This window comes from Budorcas taxicolor, chromosome 1 (assembly GCF_023091745.1).
Source record: "Budorcas taxicolor isolate Tak-1 chromosome 1, Takin1.1, whole genome shotgun sequence".
Classification (NCBI taxonomy): domain Eukaryota; kingdom Metazoa; phylum Chordata; class Mammalia; order Artiodactyla; family Bovidae; genus Budorcas; species Budorcas taxicolor.
Window position 1 is genome coordinate 208,791,513 of NC_068910.1, and position 14,337 is coordinate 208,805,849.

A 14,337-nucleotide genomic window follows, 5' to 3' on the forward strand; every position below is an offset into this window, starting at 1 on the left:
GCTGGTTTGTTTCCTCCTGCCGCTTAAAAGAGATAAAAATGTCTGACACTTGCAGGCTATTTCCTCCCTTTGGAGACCCCTGGCCTTCCTGCCTGTTACCCTCTCACATTCGGAGAGTTGCCTGTATAAGCGTGGTGGGATTGTGACACTATCTGAGTCTCTAACCCTCTGCTTAAAGCAGAGGGTGAAGGAGAACACTACAGGATCTGGAGGATGAGGCTCCAGCTGTTTTTTTCTGGTGCACAGGCTTGTGCTGCCAGAAGGAGGAGGTTTAGCAGGAGGTTTGGGGACCAAGGGGTCAGGGCGTGCAGAGAGGACTGCACCTTGTTGGGAGACAGGGAATAAGATCACGACTGCCTGTCTGTGTAGATGCCAACGCGCAGCAAGGTCAGGTGGACCTCACCCAGGGGCCGCACCGAGGGGGCCCCAAAGGAAGGAGCCACTTGGGGGAGATGCCAGACGTCCTTGGACTTGCCTGTCTGACACTGGGGGTGGGGGTGGGGGTGTCTGCAGGGCCTCGGGCCCCCTCAGTATGCAGACCAGGTGTGAGGAGGGCCTCGTCTGCCAGGGTGGCAGGGAGGGTAAGGTCAAGACCAGGCACAGGCAGAGCCACCCACATAAACCAGGTGGGGAGCCTGGATGACCTGCAGCCCAGCGTTGTCTGGAAGAGAGTCCATGTTTGCCGGGAGCCACCATGGGAGATCCCACCCATGACAAGGTCATGTGGAAGAGAACTGTTAAGCAAGGCTTCAGAACTCAACGGGCTCCCTAGGCTTTCTCGAGCATCTACCCCAAAACCAAAATCTGTCTGTTTTACTATTTCATGACTTTCACCAACTCCTCTGACATTAACGGGGGCTAACTCTGACCACCTTTCTCTGGAAAAAATTAACTATAGCTAATAAGTCTCCTGGACATGAGAAGAATATTTCCAATCAAAACCCCTCTGTTAGCATTTTAGCTTGCTTGGCAGATATATTCAGACTCTTGCAGCTACACATGTGATTATTCACAGCCTCCCAACTGTGAGAGGCACGGAAAGCCTAAAACATAGTCTTTCAAAGAGTTAAAAGTTATTAGACTAGTGCTAATGTAGGATTTCATTATTGGGCCAATGCTTGTTGCTAAGTTCCCATATCTCTTATCCACTGTGCACCTGGGAGTGCATTAGTTAACATAGCTGGAAAGTAAGAAAAACAAGTGTAGCCTTGAAATTAACCACATCAGACTTTTGAGCTAATTGGTTCTTTCTTGTAACTCACTGCACCTTTGCTTCGTGAGAATGTAACTCTGTTTAATACTTTTTGAGGCTGACATAGATTAGAAATATAAGAAAAAACATTTCAAGGGAAAATAAGTTTTTTGGTTAAACAGCCTTTATCAAAAGAGGGTCATAAAATGTTCACAGGCCTCCAAGGCCAGAAGATAATGTACACAACATTGTTTATGGGAAAGGCTTGCAGAAAAAATCCTGGTCTTGATAAAGACAAAACAGATGTAATGTTTGGGCTGACTCTGTATGACTTTGCATCTTTCATTTCCCTCTATGTACAAGTAAAGGTATAAAAGACCCTTTTGAAAATAAAAACAATGGGCCTCGCTTGAAGAAGCTTGGTCACCTCGTGTTTTTCTTTTTTCTCTTTTTTTCTCTCTTACTTTCTTTTCCAGGCTGATCCCTTGGAGCATAGAGGCTCCCTGCGTTCACTTATCTGCCTGGGTTTCTAAGACCTGAACGGGAAGACCTTCTGCGTCTTCACTCCCTTGGGAGACCAGGAAGGCACCTGTGGCCTCCGTGAACAGGGCAAACTTCTTGTCTCGAAGTTTTATTGGCTTTCTATGTAAACCAAGGAATATCAGCCTCTTTCCTCTATTTTCTTATCTACAATATGCTTTCCTTATCTCTCTCTAAATCATCCGCCGACGCTGTTTTTCCTTCAGGTTCCCCTGGATCCTGGGGGGGCTGGACCCCAGCACATGTTGTTCAATTGGGTTTTAACATTTTGGAAAACCACAGCCCGGTTCTCCTGGGCGCGGAAGGACGCTGCACCACGAAGGTGGTAGATGGTTGACCTTGGGCTGCTCTGTGTCAAGCCCGCGTACTTATGAACAGGGCAGGAGGGAGAGAAGGGCGCTGGAGAGAAGGCTTCTGAGGCTGAAGCGCGCCTGGGCCGGCGGCCACGTTCTGTGATTGGCGGCCGGATGGCGAGGCGGCAGAGGCCCTAGGTTGGGGGGAGCTCCCCCTGCAGGAGAACAGGCGGCAGTGCAGGTTACTAGCGGCAGAAGCCTAGTGGGCGAGGTGTGCGTGTGTACTCAGTCGCGTGCAACTCTGTGCAACCTCATGGACTGTAGCCCGCCAGTTTCCTCCATCCAAGGGATTCTCCAGGCGAGAATATTGGAGTGGGTTGCCCTTTCCTCCTGCAGGGGATCTTCCGGACGCAGGGATCGAATCCGCGTCTACTGAGGCGCCTGCACAGGCAACCTCCCTCTAGTGCCACCTGGTGGGCGACGTGGGTTCTTTAAATCTTGCTCATTAGACAAGATCCTGATGCTGGGAAAGATTGAAGGCAGGAGAGGGGGACGACAGAGGACGGGACGGTTGGATGGCATCACCGACTCAACGGACAGTGAGTTTAAGCAAGCTCTGAGAGATGGTGAAGGACAGGAAAGACTGGCGTGCTGTAGACCATGGGGTTGCGAAGAGCTGACCGAGTGAGTGACTGAACTCAGTTCTGGACCGTGTGCCCTTCCGTCTCAGCGTGCATCCTTTTTCATCTCATACCGGCAGGGAGGCCACCCTGCGTGTACCTCCGTGAAGGCAGTGAGCGTCTCTCCTTTGCCCAATCTTCTCTGCAGTGACTGGCAAAGACAGAACTTCATAAGTGCTGTTTGAATGAACTGATGTTCTTTTTAACAAAGCATTATGCTGGGGTTTTAATAAAGAATTACATATTTTAGGGAAAAATAAGGGCAAATATCATCTGAAACTATGTCTATGCATTTGAATATATATTCCCAAACACGCACTCCATACTCAACATCTGTCTGCCTCTCAGATCTGTGTAACATGAAGAGAGCCAGCATCGGCCGGGTTTCAGAGGATGTATTTTTTTGTTGTTTTTCATTTTTGGCTGTGCTGGGTCATTGTTGCGGCCCAAGGGCTTTCTCTGGTTGCACAGAGCAGGGGCTGCTCTCTGTCTGCAGTGAGCCTGCTTCTCTTGTTGCAGAGCAAAGGCTCTAGGGTGTCTAGGCTTCGGTAGTTTCGGTGCATGGGCTCAGCTGCCCTTTGGCATGTGGGATCCTCCTGGAGCAGGGAAGGAATCCATGTCCCCTGCACTGGCAGGAGGACTCCCAACTCCATGACGAGGGAAGTCCCAGAAAATATTAGCTTACGGGAGTACGGCCCTTTCCTTGGGGATCCAAGGACTGCCCCATCCTCACGGCTCTCACTGGCCACACCTGGACCCTGACCCATACCAAGCATACTGAGACTGGCACATACACACAGGTCTTGGTGATCACAGCGGGACCTTCCCCTGCTGTCATCACACGTCGGGTCAACGTGACCTCCAGGTCACTCTAGAAAACAGCCCACGAGAAACACACTCAAACTCTGTCCCATCATTAGCCGAGAGCAGGTGCAGACAGCAGAGAGGGGGACAGGTGCCCACTATCCCATCTTGCCTTGGCCCCACTCAGGCTCCACAACGGGACCCCCTTGTGCGGGGGTGCTGCTCCTTCTCAAAGCTGCTTATGAGGGGGACCCAGGTAGGGACAGAGAGAGGCTTGCATGAGCAACAGGTGAGGAAGGAGAAAAAGAAACCCCATGCCCTGGCCCAGAGGCCACGCGGACCCTCAGAGTGCAGTGGCGGAGGATCAGAGCCTGGCTCCCATGAAAGATTCCACACAGGAGGATTTAATTGATTTTTTTTAATTGATTGGGGGCAGCATAACCAAGGGGATGTAACTTCATACCCTGAGAAGTTCACACATAAATAATTCTTCATCAGATTGCTGTGCTAATTTTTACAAAGGACCTGTGTGTAACCATACAAAATGCAGGCAATTCCTTCTCTGACTTGCTATCAAAAGTCATTCACATCAGAAGGGGGAAGCTGACCCTTACCCTGAGCCCATAGGATAATCTGGCCACGCCCATCATGCTGGGCAGGAAAAGCAGTGCATTTTTGGTTAACAGTGAACTTGTCAAGCATCATCAGCTGCGTCCACTAAGCAGCAGGGTCACGGTCAGCCTGCTGGAGGGGACGAGGAGAGGGCATGTTCCCGTCTGGGTGGTGCAGAAGGCCTTGTCTTCACCAGGCACCCCTAACTCTCGGCAAACTTAGGGTTCATGACTGTCGTGGTGGCACTCTTGAAAAGAGGGTTATCCTGGTGAGAAAAGCAAACATGGCTTGTCAGCACAGGGAGGAAGGCGCTGGGCTCTGGGCCACAACAGTGTCCACTGAGGGTGGACGAGGTTCAGGGGTGGGAGTGGGGCAGGCGCACACTCCCGTGGGGACGCCTTGGCTTGGAGGGTAGGAGGTGCGCCTTCGCAGGGACCCCGGGGCCACTCACGTTGTTCCACTGGGACTTGAGCTTCTCCTTCTCGAAGCGATGGTACTCCCTGAGGTCGCTCAGGTGTGTCAGGGCCTTCCAGATGGCCAGCAGGAGGATGCCGACGAGCACAACTCCCCCCACGGTGCCCCCCACAATGGCAGCGATGTTGGGGCCCTTCACACACTCTAAGGCACAAATGGGGCGTCAAGCCTGCCCCAGCTCCCAGGCCCCAGGTTTCGGCCCCGTCCCCGCACTGTGTCAAGGTCCCACTGCCAGATCTCTGTGGCAGGTAGTGAGCAAACCAGCCCTGGCCCCGGCCCCCAGCCCAGGAGAGTTCAGAGCTGAGCACAAGGCCAGGCCCCGTGGCTCCCAATGAAGTCGAGAGGGTCCTTGTTTACAGAGAAGGAAAGGGGGGCCCGGGGTTGCCAGTAAACAGGGCCAGACTCTGGCCTCCCACCCAGACCACGCTGTATCAGAGTTTAGGGGGGACTCTCCTCGTGCAAGCATTCCCGGGGAGACTCACAGCAGCAGCCTTGGGAATGGGAGGGGGGTCCCAGTGCCCAAGGGGGCTGCACCCAGCCTCCTGCTGAGCTCAGGTGGGGGTCTCAGCCGCATGCCCACTTTGGCTGTCAACAAAGGCACAGCGCTCGGTGCGAGCCCCTCCCTGTCTGCCTGGCGGAGGGCACCGGAGTCTGTGGTGCCCCCTCGCTCACCACCCTGGCCTTTCCAGGGAGCCTCATGTCCTTAGAGACTGAACACCTTAGCCACAGCTGCCCCAAACCAGACCTGACGGCACATCTGCTCTGAAACCCTGGGAGAGCCCTCCACCCCAGCAGGCTGGGCTCTGCAGCCCTGGGGATACACACGGGACTGGGCCCCACATGCCTTCCTGGGGCTCTTTTTCTGGGGAGGGGGAGCGGCAGCAGGTCCCAGTCTTGCAAGAACCTGTGTGAACAGCTGTCACGTGTCTGCTGCGGTCACCCTGGAGGCTGGCCTGGAAGCCTGTGCCCGCACCCTCAGCCTCTCTGAGTGGGAAGGGCGGGGTACTCAGATCTGGGGTCCAGATGGCTCCGGGTCCTGCTGCTCCAACCCTTACACCCATCTCCTCAGGGGTCTATTGTTCCAAGTCCCTCCAACTCAAAATGTCATCATCACTCAATGTACCTCCTTGAAACTGACCCACCCTCTGCCCCCACTTGTCACCTGTCCCTTCCGATCCTGCCCAGAGCTACACTCCAGAGCAGGCTCTGTCCCCACCGCCCCAGGACCCCAGCCCAGCTCTGCTCAGTGTCTGGACCTGGCAGTGGTCCTTCCCAGGTGTATGCCCGGCTTCTGAAAGCCATGTGCTCCTCTGAAAGCTGTTGGCAGCCTCCTTTTATGTCTGGGAAGAGACCTAAGGCTCCCCTGGACTCTCAGAGCTAAGTGCCCAGCCCAGCACCTCCGACCTTCTCCAACTATCTGCAACTGTCCTCCTTAGAGATACCTTCTGACCTCTGACCTCAGAGACAGGCTCCGCTGGAGTCTTTGCCCCTCAGAACCTGCTCATATGTCCCCAGCCTGTGTCATGGAGGGACCTATGAAGACTGCGCTGGTCTCTGGGTCCTGGGCAGAGCCGGGTGACTGGCGGGTAGTGGGCATCTGGGGAAGAGAGCAGCAGCTCTGCGGGCCCTTCCAGGGCAAGGGCTGGACTTGGGTCTGGAGTCCCCACTGTCCCCTCCGCCTGGCTCTCAGGACCCACTCTCCAGAAGCGCTCAGCTTGGGGAAGCGCTACTGTGGAACAGCCCGCCCGACCAGGTATACAACGACTGGGGCGGGCTGAGAGATGCGTTGGGGCGGGGTATGGTGGGGGTGCGGCGGGGGCGGGCTGAGAGATGCGGGGCCCGGGGGTGGGGAGTGGGGGCTCAGGGGGGGACTCTTCCCGACACCCCCCCGCCCCGGGCTCACCGAGCATGTCGTCCACGTGCACATCGTATCTGTTCCGCCCGTCGCGCTGCACCAGGGTGTAGGTCATCCAGCAGCCCTCGGAGTCGCGCTCCTTGCACTTGCGGCCGGGCACCGGGCTGGACAGCAGCTTCGTCTGCCCGCACGCTGCGCTGCAGTTCTTGGCGAAGGGGCCCTTGTCGAACTTCAGGCACTCGGTGCAGGGGCTGGGGGGAGCCGGGGCGTCAGCGCGGGCGGGGTTGGGAGGAGTGGCCGCCGTGAGCGGCGGGTTTGTGCAGGGCCTTCTGTAGAGGGCGGGCTGCCCGCGCCTGCGCCCCCGCCCCGCGCCCGGGGCCGGGCAGTGGTTCTCCCCACCCGCAAGGAGGTGCGAGACCGGCGGGGCGGCGGACACTCACGCGAAGCCCGCGCAGGGCACGGGGCAGCCCGGGCACTCGCTGCACAGGGGCGGCTGGTAGCCGGGGTCGCACTGGCACACGTTGCAGCGGCATCGGCCGCGGCCGCTGCACTCGACGCCGTCCAGGTTGAGGCAGCCCTGAGTGGACTTGAGGCACTGGCACGCCGAGCCCTCATGCTGGTCGTTGCACCTGCAGGTGCCGCAGAAGCAGAGCCCCCTCTCTGGAAGACAGCGCGGCCGCGGACTCAGTCCCGCCCCAGCCCCCGCCCGCGCCCGAACCCCATCCGCGCCCGAACTCCCCCCTCCCCGCCCTGGAAGACAAGGCCGCCGCGGACTCAGTCCCTCCCGAGCCCCGCCCTGGCCAAAGCCCCCGGCCCCATGCGGCCGAGGCTCTCCCCGCGGCCCCCCAGCGCTCACTGTCGCCCCCGCAGACTTGGCCGTCGTAGCGCTCGCAGTTGACGTTGTCGCACTCGCAGAACTGGCCGTAGATCTTCTTGTTGGGCACGTCGCTCGTGTGGCACACGCACTGCCCGCAGACGCAGTCCCCCAGCCCCGAGCAGATGATGGAGCTGTTGTCCTTGCGGCAGCTGCCCTCCAGCTCCTGGCTGCTCCGGCCGTGCGTCTGGCACTCGCAGTTCTTCCCGATGTAGCCGGCGTCGCACCTGCGGGAATGCGGGGTCAGAGCCCTCCGAAGCGCACCCTGCTTCCGCGCGCCGGCGCCGGGGGCGGGGCGGGGCGGGGCCTCACCTGCAGACGCCGCACTCCATCGAGCCTCTGCCACCGCAGACGCTGCGGTCCCTGCTGGCGTCCCGGCATTGGCACTCGCACAGGGGAAGGACCCGCACGGTCACTGTGTCCGTGAAGCCCAGCGCCCGGATGGTGAAGGACTGCTCCTGGATGCACTCGGTGGCTGTGACCTTCACCTGGAAGGTGATCTGTCATGGGAACGTAGAGCTCCGGTGAGCACGGGACCCCAGGGTCATGACCCTACTCTGATCTCCTCTGGGCAGCATGGACAAGGGCACAGCCTAGAAGAGGAAGGGCCACCGCCCTCCGCTGCCAGGCTGGTGGAGTGGATCGAGGTGGGAGAGGGGAAGGACAGGGACATTCCAGGTGGCTCCAGGGCTCAGGAAGGGAGATGAGGGAGAAGATGACAGCTGGAAACTCAGAGATGCTGAAACATGCGCCCCCACGCAGCTCCCCCCACCCACCATCCTCAGGTGGCCTGGACTTGCGCGGAGGTCTCTTTAGAATTCTTTTAATCACGCATCTCTTAAAGGGATTTTAAAGTGACTTTGTATTAATAAATGATGTCTATTTTCTCCAGGTATTTTGTCCTGAAGCCCGGAGGCTAAGATGTCAGAATACCATAGGAAGTCCCAGATTCTGCCTGTGAGGGTGTATCTTGAGCCTGAATGCCCCAGGAGAACTGAGCCGGCAGCACAGAGTCCCCCCACCTACACTGCTCTGCTGCTCAGCCCGCAGGGAGCTTCAGGGAACACCCGCTCAGCCTCACTGCGGGTCAACAGTAAGTGAGTCTCCACCAAGTACATGAAGACAGAGCGGAAGCATCAGGGAGGAATCAGGCAGTCAACACTGAGCGCATTCGGGTATGGATCCCCCAGTAAGAGGGGCACAGATTTCAGTCAAAATTCACATGCATTTAGTAAGGCACATATTTGAAAGAATTTCAATGTCATTCAGAAATAAAAGCAAGTATTTTGCTGAATATTAATTCACAGCTGGTGAAAGGAAATGATTAATCATTCCTGGTCATGACAAATTTAAACTATTAGAGAAATAACTCACTGCCTGCTTGTAATCATCTGTGTGGCCCCTGCTTTAATGTCTTTGTCAAAAAACAAGAATACAGGGACTTCCCTCGTGGTCCAGGGGTTGAGAACCTGCCTTCCAATGCAGGGGACTTTGGGTTCCACCCCAGGCTGGGGAACTAAGATCCCACATGCCAAGGGGCAACTAAGCCCGCTCACCACAACTGGAGAGCCCACGTGACACAATGAAGACCTGATGCAGCCAAATAAATTCATAACAATAATAACAATAAACAAAACCACAAACTCAGGAAAATCAAACCAAAGCAGATGCCCAGAGGGGAAGGAATGCCCTTTTTAGGTGTGTGGGGCTATGCCCAGCATCTGCCACCAGGGGGCGCTGCAGTCCTCACAGTCAGGGGTCTGTCCCCATCAGGCCACAGCGTGTGTGGATTTTAAAGGGAAGGAACTGGACCGGAGGTGGACAGGCCCAACCTCTAGCTGATCCCCGGTAGGCCGTTGGCCAGGGCACACCCTCTTGCTGTCCCATGGGAGCCCCTTCCAGAGGCTGGGAGAGAGCCTCACCGGGACATTTATCTGGACGCCGTCGCAGTCCCCTCTGGGCTGGTCCACCTGTGACACCCCGTTACTGCAGAAGGAGTCGTAGGCGACTTTCAGGGTGTCAGGGAGGGTGTTGTGATCCAGGAATACTCTGGAGGACAGTTTCTGTGGGGAGACAGTAGCACCATCAGACCCATCTTCCAGGCCACGGCTGGCATGCCTCTAACCTCCCCCACCACCCACCACGCATCCATGGGGAGCTCTGTGGGTGCCAGGTTACCCATGTCATGCCCCTCAAGACAGGCCAGTGGCGGCTACGGACGTGGGGACGGGTCCCAGCCCCATGAGAACAGAAGCTCAACTGCCCACTCACCACTGAAACCCCAGCACGGGGCAGGAGCTGGAAAACCTGTCCACATGACTGAGAGAGACAGACACAGAGAGAGAAAGGCAGAGCGACACAGAGGTAGACACAGAGAGGTGAGACAGCCCCTCCCGGGCAGCATCTGGAGTTCGGGAGGGCCTGCTGGGGCTTAGGGCTCCAACAGGGCAGGAACAGCAGACGGAGCTCCTCCCCGGGGCTCCGACTTCACCCAGCGGTGCCAGCGCTTCCTGGTGTGCCCAGCGAGCTGTGCCCGTGAGGCCCTCGGGCCCTGCGGCTGTGAGACGGCTTGGCGCTCATGTTCCAGCCAAGTGCAGGAGGGCCTGGGGTGGCACCTACCGTGCCATTAACCAGGGAGGACATTGCTGCCCAGGGGAGGTGCCCGAGTGTGGCCAGACAAGGCCGGGGCTCTCCGCACCAGACCACCCTCCTCTTGACCTACGGTGGGGACCCCGTCTTCACTGACTGCCTGGGGGACTCACATTGTAGGCACTCTTGATAAGCTCCACCACGTTCCTGGAATCTTCAGACAGCTCCCCGACTGCAGACTTGGGGATGATCTCTGTCAGCTTCTGCCGGGGCAGAACACAAGTGGTCGTGGCCAGAACCATGGGGCTGAAGGCGCCGCAGTGCCCACCCGGTTCTCTCACAGCCCTTCCTGCTGGTGAGATGGCCCAGACAACCCTCCCCTCGCTGCCGACTTCTCATTGTGCGCATGGTCAGCGCTGTGCGGGCAGACACTGACTTGGTAAAACTACTTCCCCCTGGGTATTTCAAGCTGGTCACTGAAAGCAGAGCCGGGAAGACGTGCCACAGCTAGGGGCCCATCCCACATCGCAGATGTGACAGGCACAAACAAACCAAGGGCACAGGTCATCGTAAAACGTGGCACAAAGTCAGGAAGCACGTGTGCCGAGCGTGTGAACGAGCCAATTTCGACAATGGCTGCGTTAGGCAACAGCGTGCCGGTTGACTCTGGCAGGCAGGGCCACACGCAGTCCAGGTACTGCTCTGTGTAGGCAGGCCGGAGCACTGGGTCATGCAGGCAAGCCTGGGGCCAGCCTCCAGCACCATCTGTGCCCTCTGCCACCACCGCCTCCCCCCCGCTTAGCGTATCTTTCACAAGAAATTGCACCATCACTCTATCTTGCAGAGCGGAGGGCTGGGCCATGTCCCTGCCCCCAACCCTGCTGTGATGCCCTGGAATGGAGTCCAGTCCCCTTCATTTGTGGCTCACGAGGACCATTACAACCTGGCCACCCACCTTGGGCCTCCATCACCGAGCGGGTGATGCTCCTAGCTCCTAGCTTAGGACCCCGCTGGGGCTTGGGAAGTCCTCCCAGCCACCTGCTCTCCACTCAGAGCAGAAACATGTACTGAGGGTCCCGCGTAAACTGTCCACACAGACCCTGGACCTTCTAGAACCCCCGGGAGCCCCAGGAATGGGAGCAGGAAGCTGAAGCTCAGCGAGGCCTGAGACTGCCCGGGGCCTCGCCCTTGCTGTCGGGGAGCAGGGTCCGGGGCCCATGTATTCCATCTCCGGCTCCTGCCCTCTCACCACACTGCCTTCTGGGATATGAGTCCTGCTCCTCAAAGCAAAGTGCTGGGACCCATGCTGCCGCTCAGTGAGGAGAGACTGCCGCGCCCGGTAATACAGTTGGGGACACGGTGACTGACCTGCCGGCACTCAGGCAACTTGTGCGGGCGGTGGTCTCTCAGCTGCACCCAACCATCAGCCCTGCACTGTCCCTGTGGCTTGGCCAGCTCCCACCACCCGCCCCTGGCCACTTGTCCCTCCTCCCTCGTCGTCCCCTGCATCCTGTGCCCAAGGTGGGGCCCCGAATGCTGACAGCGAGTGTGGCTGGTCCCACCATCAGGCCTGCAAATGTCGCACACAGGCACAGCAGGTCACAGGCAAGAGGAAGGAGCCTGGGACTTAGGGGAGGAGAGGGGCCAGGAGGTGCCCCCAGCCCATAGCAGCCAGAGAGCCTGCCACGCTGAGCCCAGCAGACGAAAACACAAGACAGCAAGTAAAACAGCCCTCCAGTGACGGGCAGAGGGGAGAAGTGCTGATGTGCAAATGTACGTGGACACAAAACTTTTCCTGATGTGAAGAATGGGACCTGCAGACTCAAAGGGTTTGCTATGTTGTAGCAAAAACAGGATTACTGAGCCACAGGGACCTGTCAGCTCCTCCTCCACAGTGCTCACTGCTTGGGGCACCCACATGGCCTTGGCCAGCGCACCCAGTGCAGAAGCAGCCCTCAGTGTGATCAGCTCAGATTTAGTCACTCTTCAGCTGCAACACCTTGTCCTGCCAGGTTGCTCAAGCCCACTTACCTCGTACGTTTTCACCATCTTCTTGGTTACCGCGAAGATGGGCTGGATGTTGCTTTCTGCCAGTTTGTGTGCCAGCTGGCCCACCGATGGGTAGTCCTAGAGAGGAGGCCCCCGGTTAGATGGCCCTGAGGCTGGGTACAAGCCATCCAGGCTGCCCGACAGCTCCTCCAGGCAGAAGTGACTGCCCAGAGTGCAGAGGCTCTGCCTGCATGCGCCGTGATGGGGCTGTTCCCAGTGACGTTTGCAAACACGTAAGAGAATGGGATTAGTAGGGAAACGGACAATATTAAAAGTTGTGGTATGCTTCTTGATCAATGCACCAAAAAAGAAGTCCAGTGGCAAGTAACGGCTCACAGACCCTCAGCGTGGAGATGAGTGAGCAACACTTTGCTGTGTCTGAGCTGTAGGGCCGAGATCACAGATGCTGCACCCCAGCATGCGCTTAGCCACTCAGTCATGTCCAACTCTGTGCGACTCCATAGACTGTAGGCCGCCAGGCTTCTCTGTCCATGGGATTCTCCAGGCAAGGATACCAGCTGCTAAGTCACTTCAGTCGTGTCCGACTCTGTGCGACCCCATAGACAGCAGAGTGGGTTGCAATTTCCTCCTCCAGGGGATCTTCCCAACCCAAGGATCGAACCCATGTCTCCTATGTCTCCTGCCTTGCAGGTGGAGTCTTCACCCGCTGAGCCAGTGGGGAACAGCACAGTGGCGCCTATTTTCTTAGCCGTCTCATGTACAATTTCAGACAGAAGCTCACAGGAACCTCAGATGTCACATTCATCCTGTCCCAGTTGGGGGGCCCCTGAGAGGTGCCAGCACCACCTCCCACCTCAAGTCTGCAGGCCGCAGGTGGAGGGCCCCAAGGGTCCCATCTCTGAAATCCTCTGCAGCTCCAGGGATTATGATGCCAGCAGACCAGGGAATTCTGCCCTCTCAGTGCCATTAAAGCACCTCCCTGGGAGCAAGGGCCCCTTCCCGCCCCTCTGAACCCCAGGCTGGGAGTGAGCCTGCATCCCTGCTCCCCTGGGGCAGACCCACACCCTCCCAACTCCCACCCCAAGACACTGCACTCACAAATTCGTTGCTGCTTTTGTACAGGTTGTCCTCCAGGTGGCAGCGGCCATCGTTGGGGGTGAGGATGGCACCCAGCTTTCCATCGCCCGCAAAGTGGAACCCATCGTCTGTGGCGAACACTAGCAGCCTGGTGACATTGCGCCAGCCAATTTCCTCCTGACAAGGAAATGGTGGGGGTGACTTGTCTTGGTTTCCCCAGCAGGGCCCCCACAGACTTCAGGAGCCAAGGCTGAGCTTGCTAGGGGTGCCTCGCGTGCCCCCAACACCTGGGTTTTCTAGGGAGCACGGGGACCACAGAAGGTCCCAGCTGCTTGACTCAGGGCCCCGTGTCTGCTGCAGATTCCAGCGCCCAGTGGAACCCGAGAAGTGTCTGCAGGGTGACAGCCTCCCTGATGCCTGGGCGGGAGGGGACGCCGAGGGGATAGGAAAGCACGTTCACATCTGAACACTGCGTCTTCCATGCCCAGTCAGCTCAGATCTGGGAGCACCTCCTAAGGAGATGCTCCCAAAGAAGAAAAAATACTTAGAAATGATTATCTCAGCGGAAAAGCACTGCCAACACAGAGGAAAGCGGTGGACACTGGGGTGAGGGGGTGATGGAGGCGCGCACATCAGCAACACGCGTCACGAACTGTGATAATCACACAGACGTGAACGTGTGGGTCTGTAAGGCAGGGCGGTGTGCCCAGGGACCAGAGCACCTGGAAGGCTGGGATCCCATCTGTGAAGGCGACAGGGCTGCGTGGCTAAATGGGATCGATGCACTGTAACACTGACGTCACAGATACAGCGCGGGACAGGACCACGTGGCGAGGGGTCAGCGGTGGCCGGGGAGTGGCCGGCACTGACACCGAAACCATGTAACCGTGGGCGAGCCTGGCCAGGACACCCTTATTCTCTGAGGGACTCTGGAAGTCGGGGGACTACCAGGATCGGGCGGCAAAGGGGTCTTGCTTTCCAGGGTCATTTCCTCGTATTTGGGCTTCGGAAGGTTTGCTCAGGACGGAGCCTCACCGGGCACGCGGCCACTTGCATCATGGCGTCCAGCCCACCCTCAGGGGCGTCCAAGTTCCCCGAGATCAGCTGCTTCCCGACTTCTGTTTCGAACTGTTTGGAGTTGTCGGTGAGCTTCAACACGTGCCTGAAGGCGAACGGGGGCTGGCACTCCTTCTCTTTGTTGGGGCAGGGGTTCCTCAGCTTCTCGGGGTGCGTGTTGACGAAGGGGAGCACAGTCTTGTCCACGAAGGACCCGAAACCTGGGGGACAGTGGGGGGCCGTGAGCCTCTTACCAGAGCGGGGTAGGAAGGCCCAGCACG

The 14,337-nt window shown here is 57.9% G+C and overlaps 1 protein-coding gene across 1 annotated transcript in view; it reads right to left on the reverse strand.

Annotated features, from left to right (window-relative positions):
- Positions 1-3,944: 3,944 nt before the first annotated feature.
- The window catches only part of ITGB2 (integrin subunit beta 2), a 30,577-nt gene continuing 20,184 nt past the window's right edge, over positions 3,945-14,337 (reverse strand). Inside the window, exons 6-16 of the mRNA XM_052639298.1 lie at positions 14,036-14,277; positions 13,022-13,177; positions 11,945-12,040; positions 10,087-10,176; positions 9,247-9,387; positions 7,637-7,824; positions 7,307-7,551; positions 6,891-7,110; positions 6,499-6,701; positions 4,573-4,739; positions 3,945-4,386 (exon numbers count right to left, since the gene is read on the reverse strand). Of these exons, the coding sequence (XP_052495258.1) occupies positions 4,324-4,386; positions 4,573-4,739; positions 6,499-6,701; positions 6,891-7,110; positions 7,307-7,551; positions 7,637-7,824; positions 9,247-9,387; positions 10,087-10,176; positions 11,945-12,040; positions 13,022-13,177; positions 14,036-14,277 (1,811 nt within the window). The 3' untranslated portion in view covers positions 3,945-4,323. The remainder of the gene's footprint in view (positions 4,387-4,572; positions 4,740-6,498; positions 6,702-6,890; positions 7,111-7,306; positions 7,552-7,636; positions 7,825-9,246; positions 9,388-10,086; positions 10,177-11,944; positions 12,041-13,021; positions 13,178-14,035; positions 14,278-14,337) is intronic.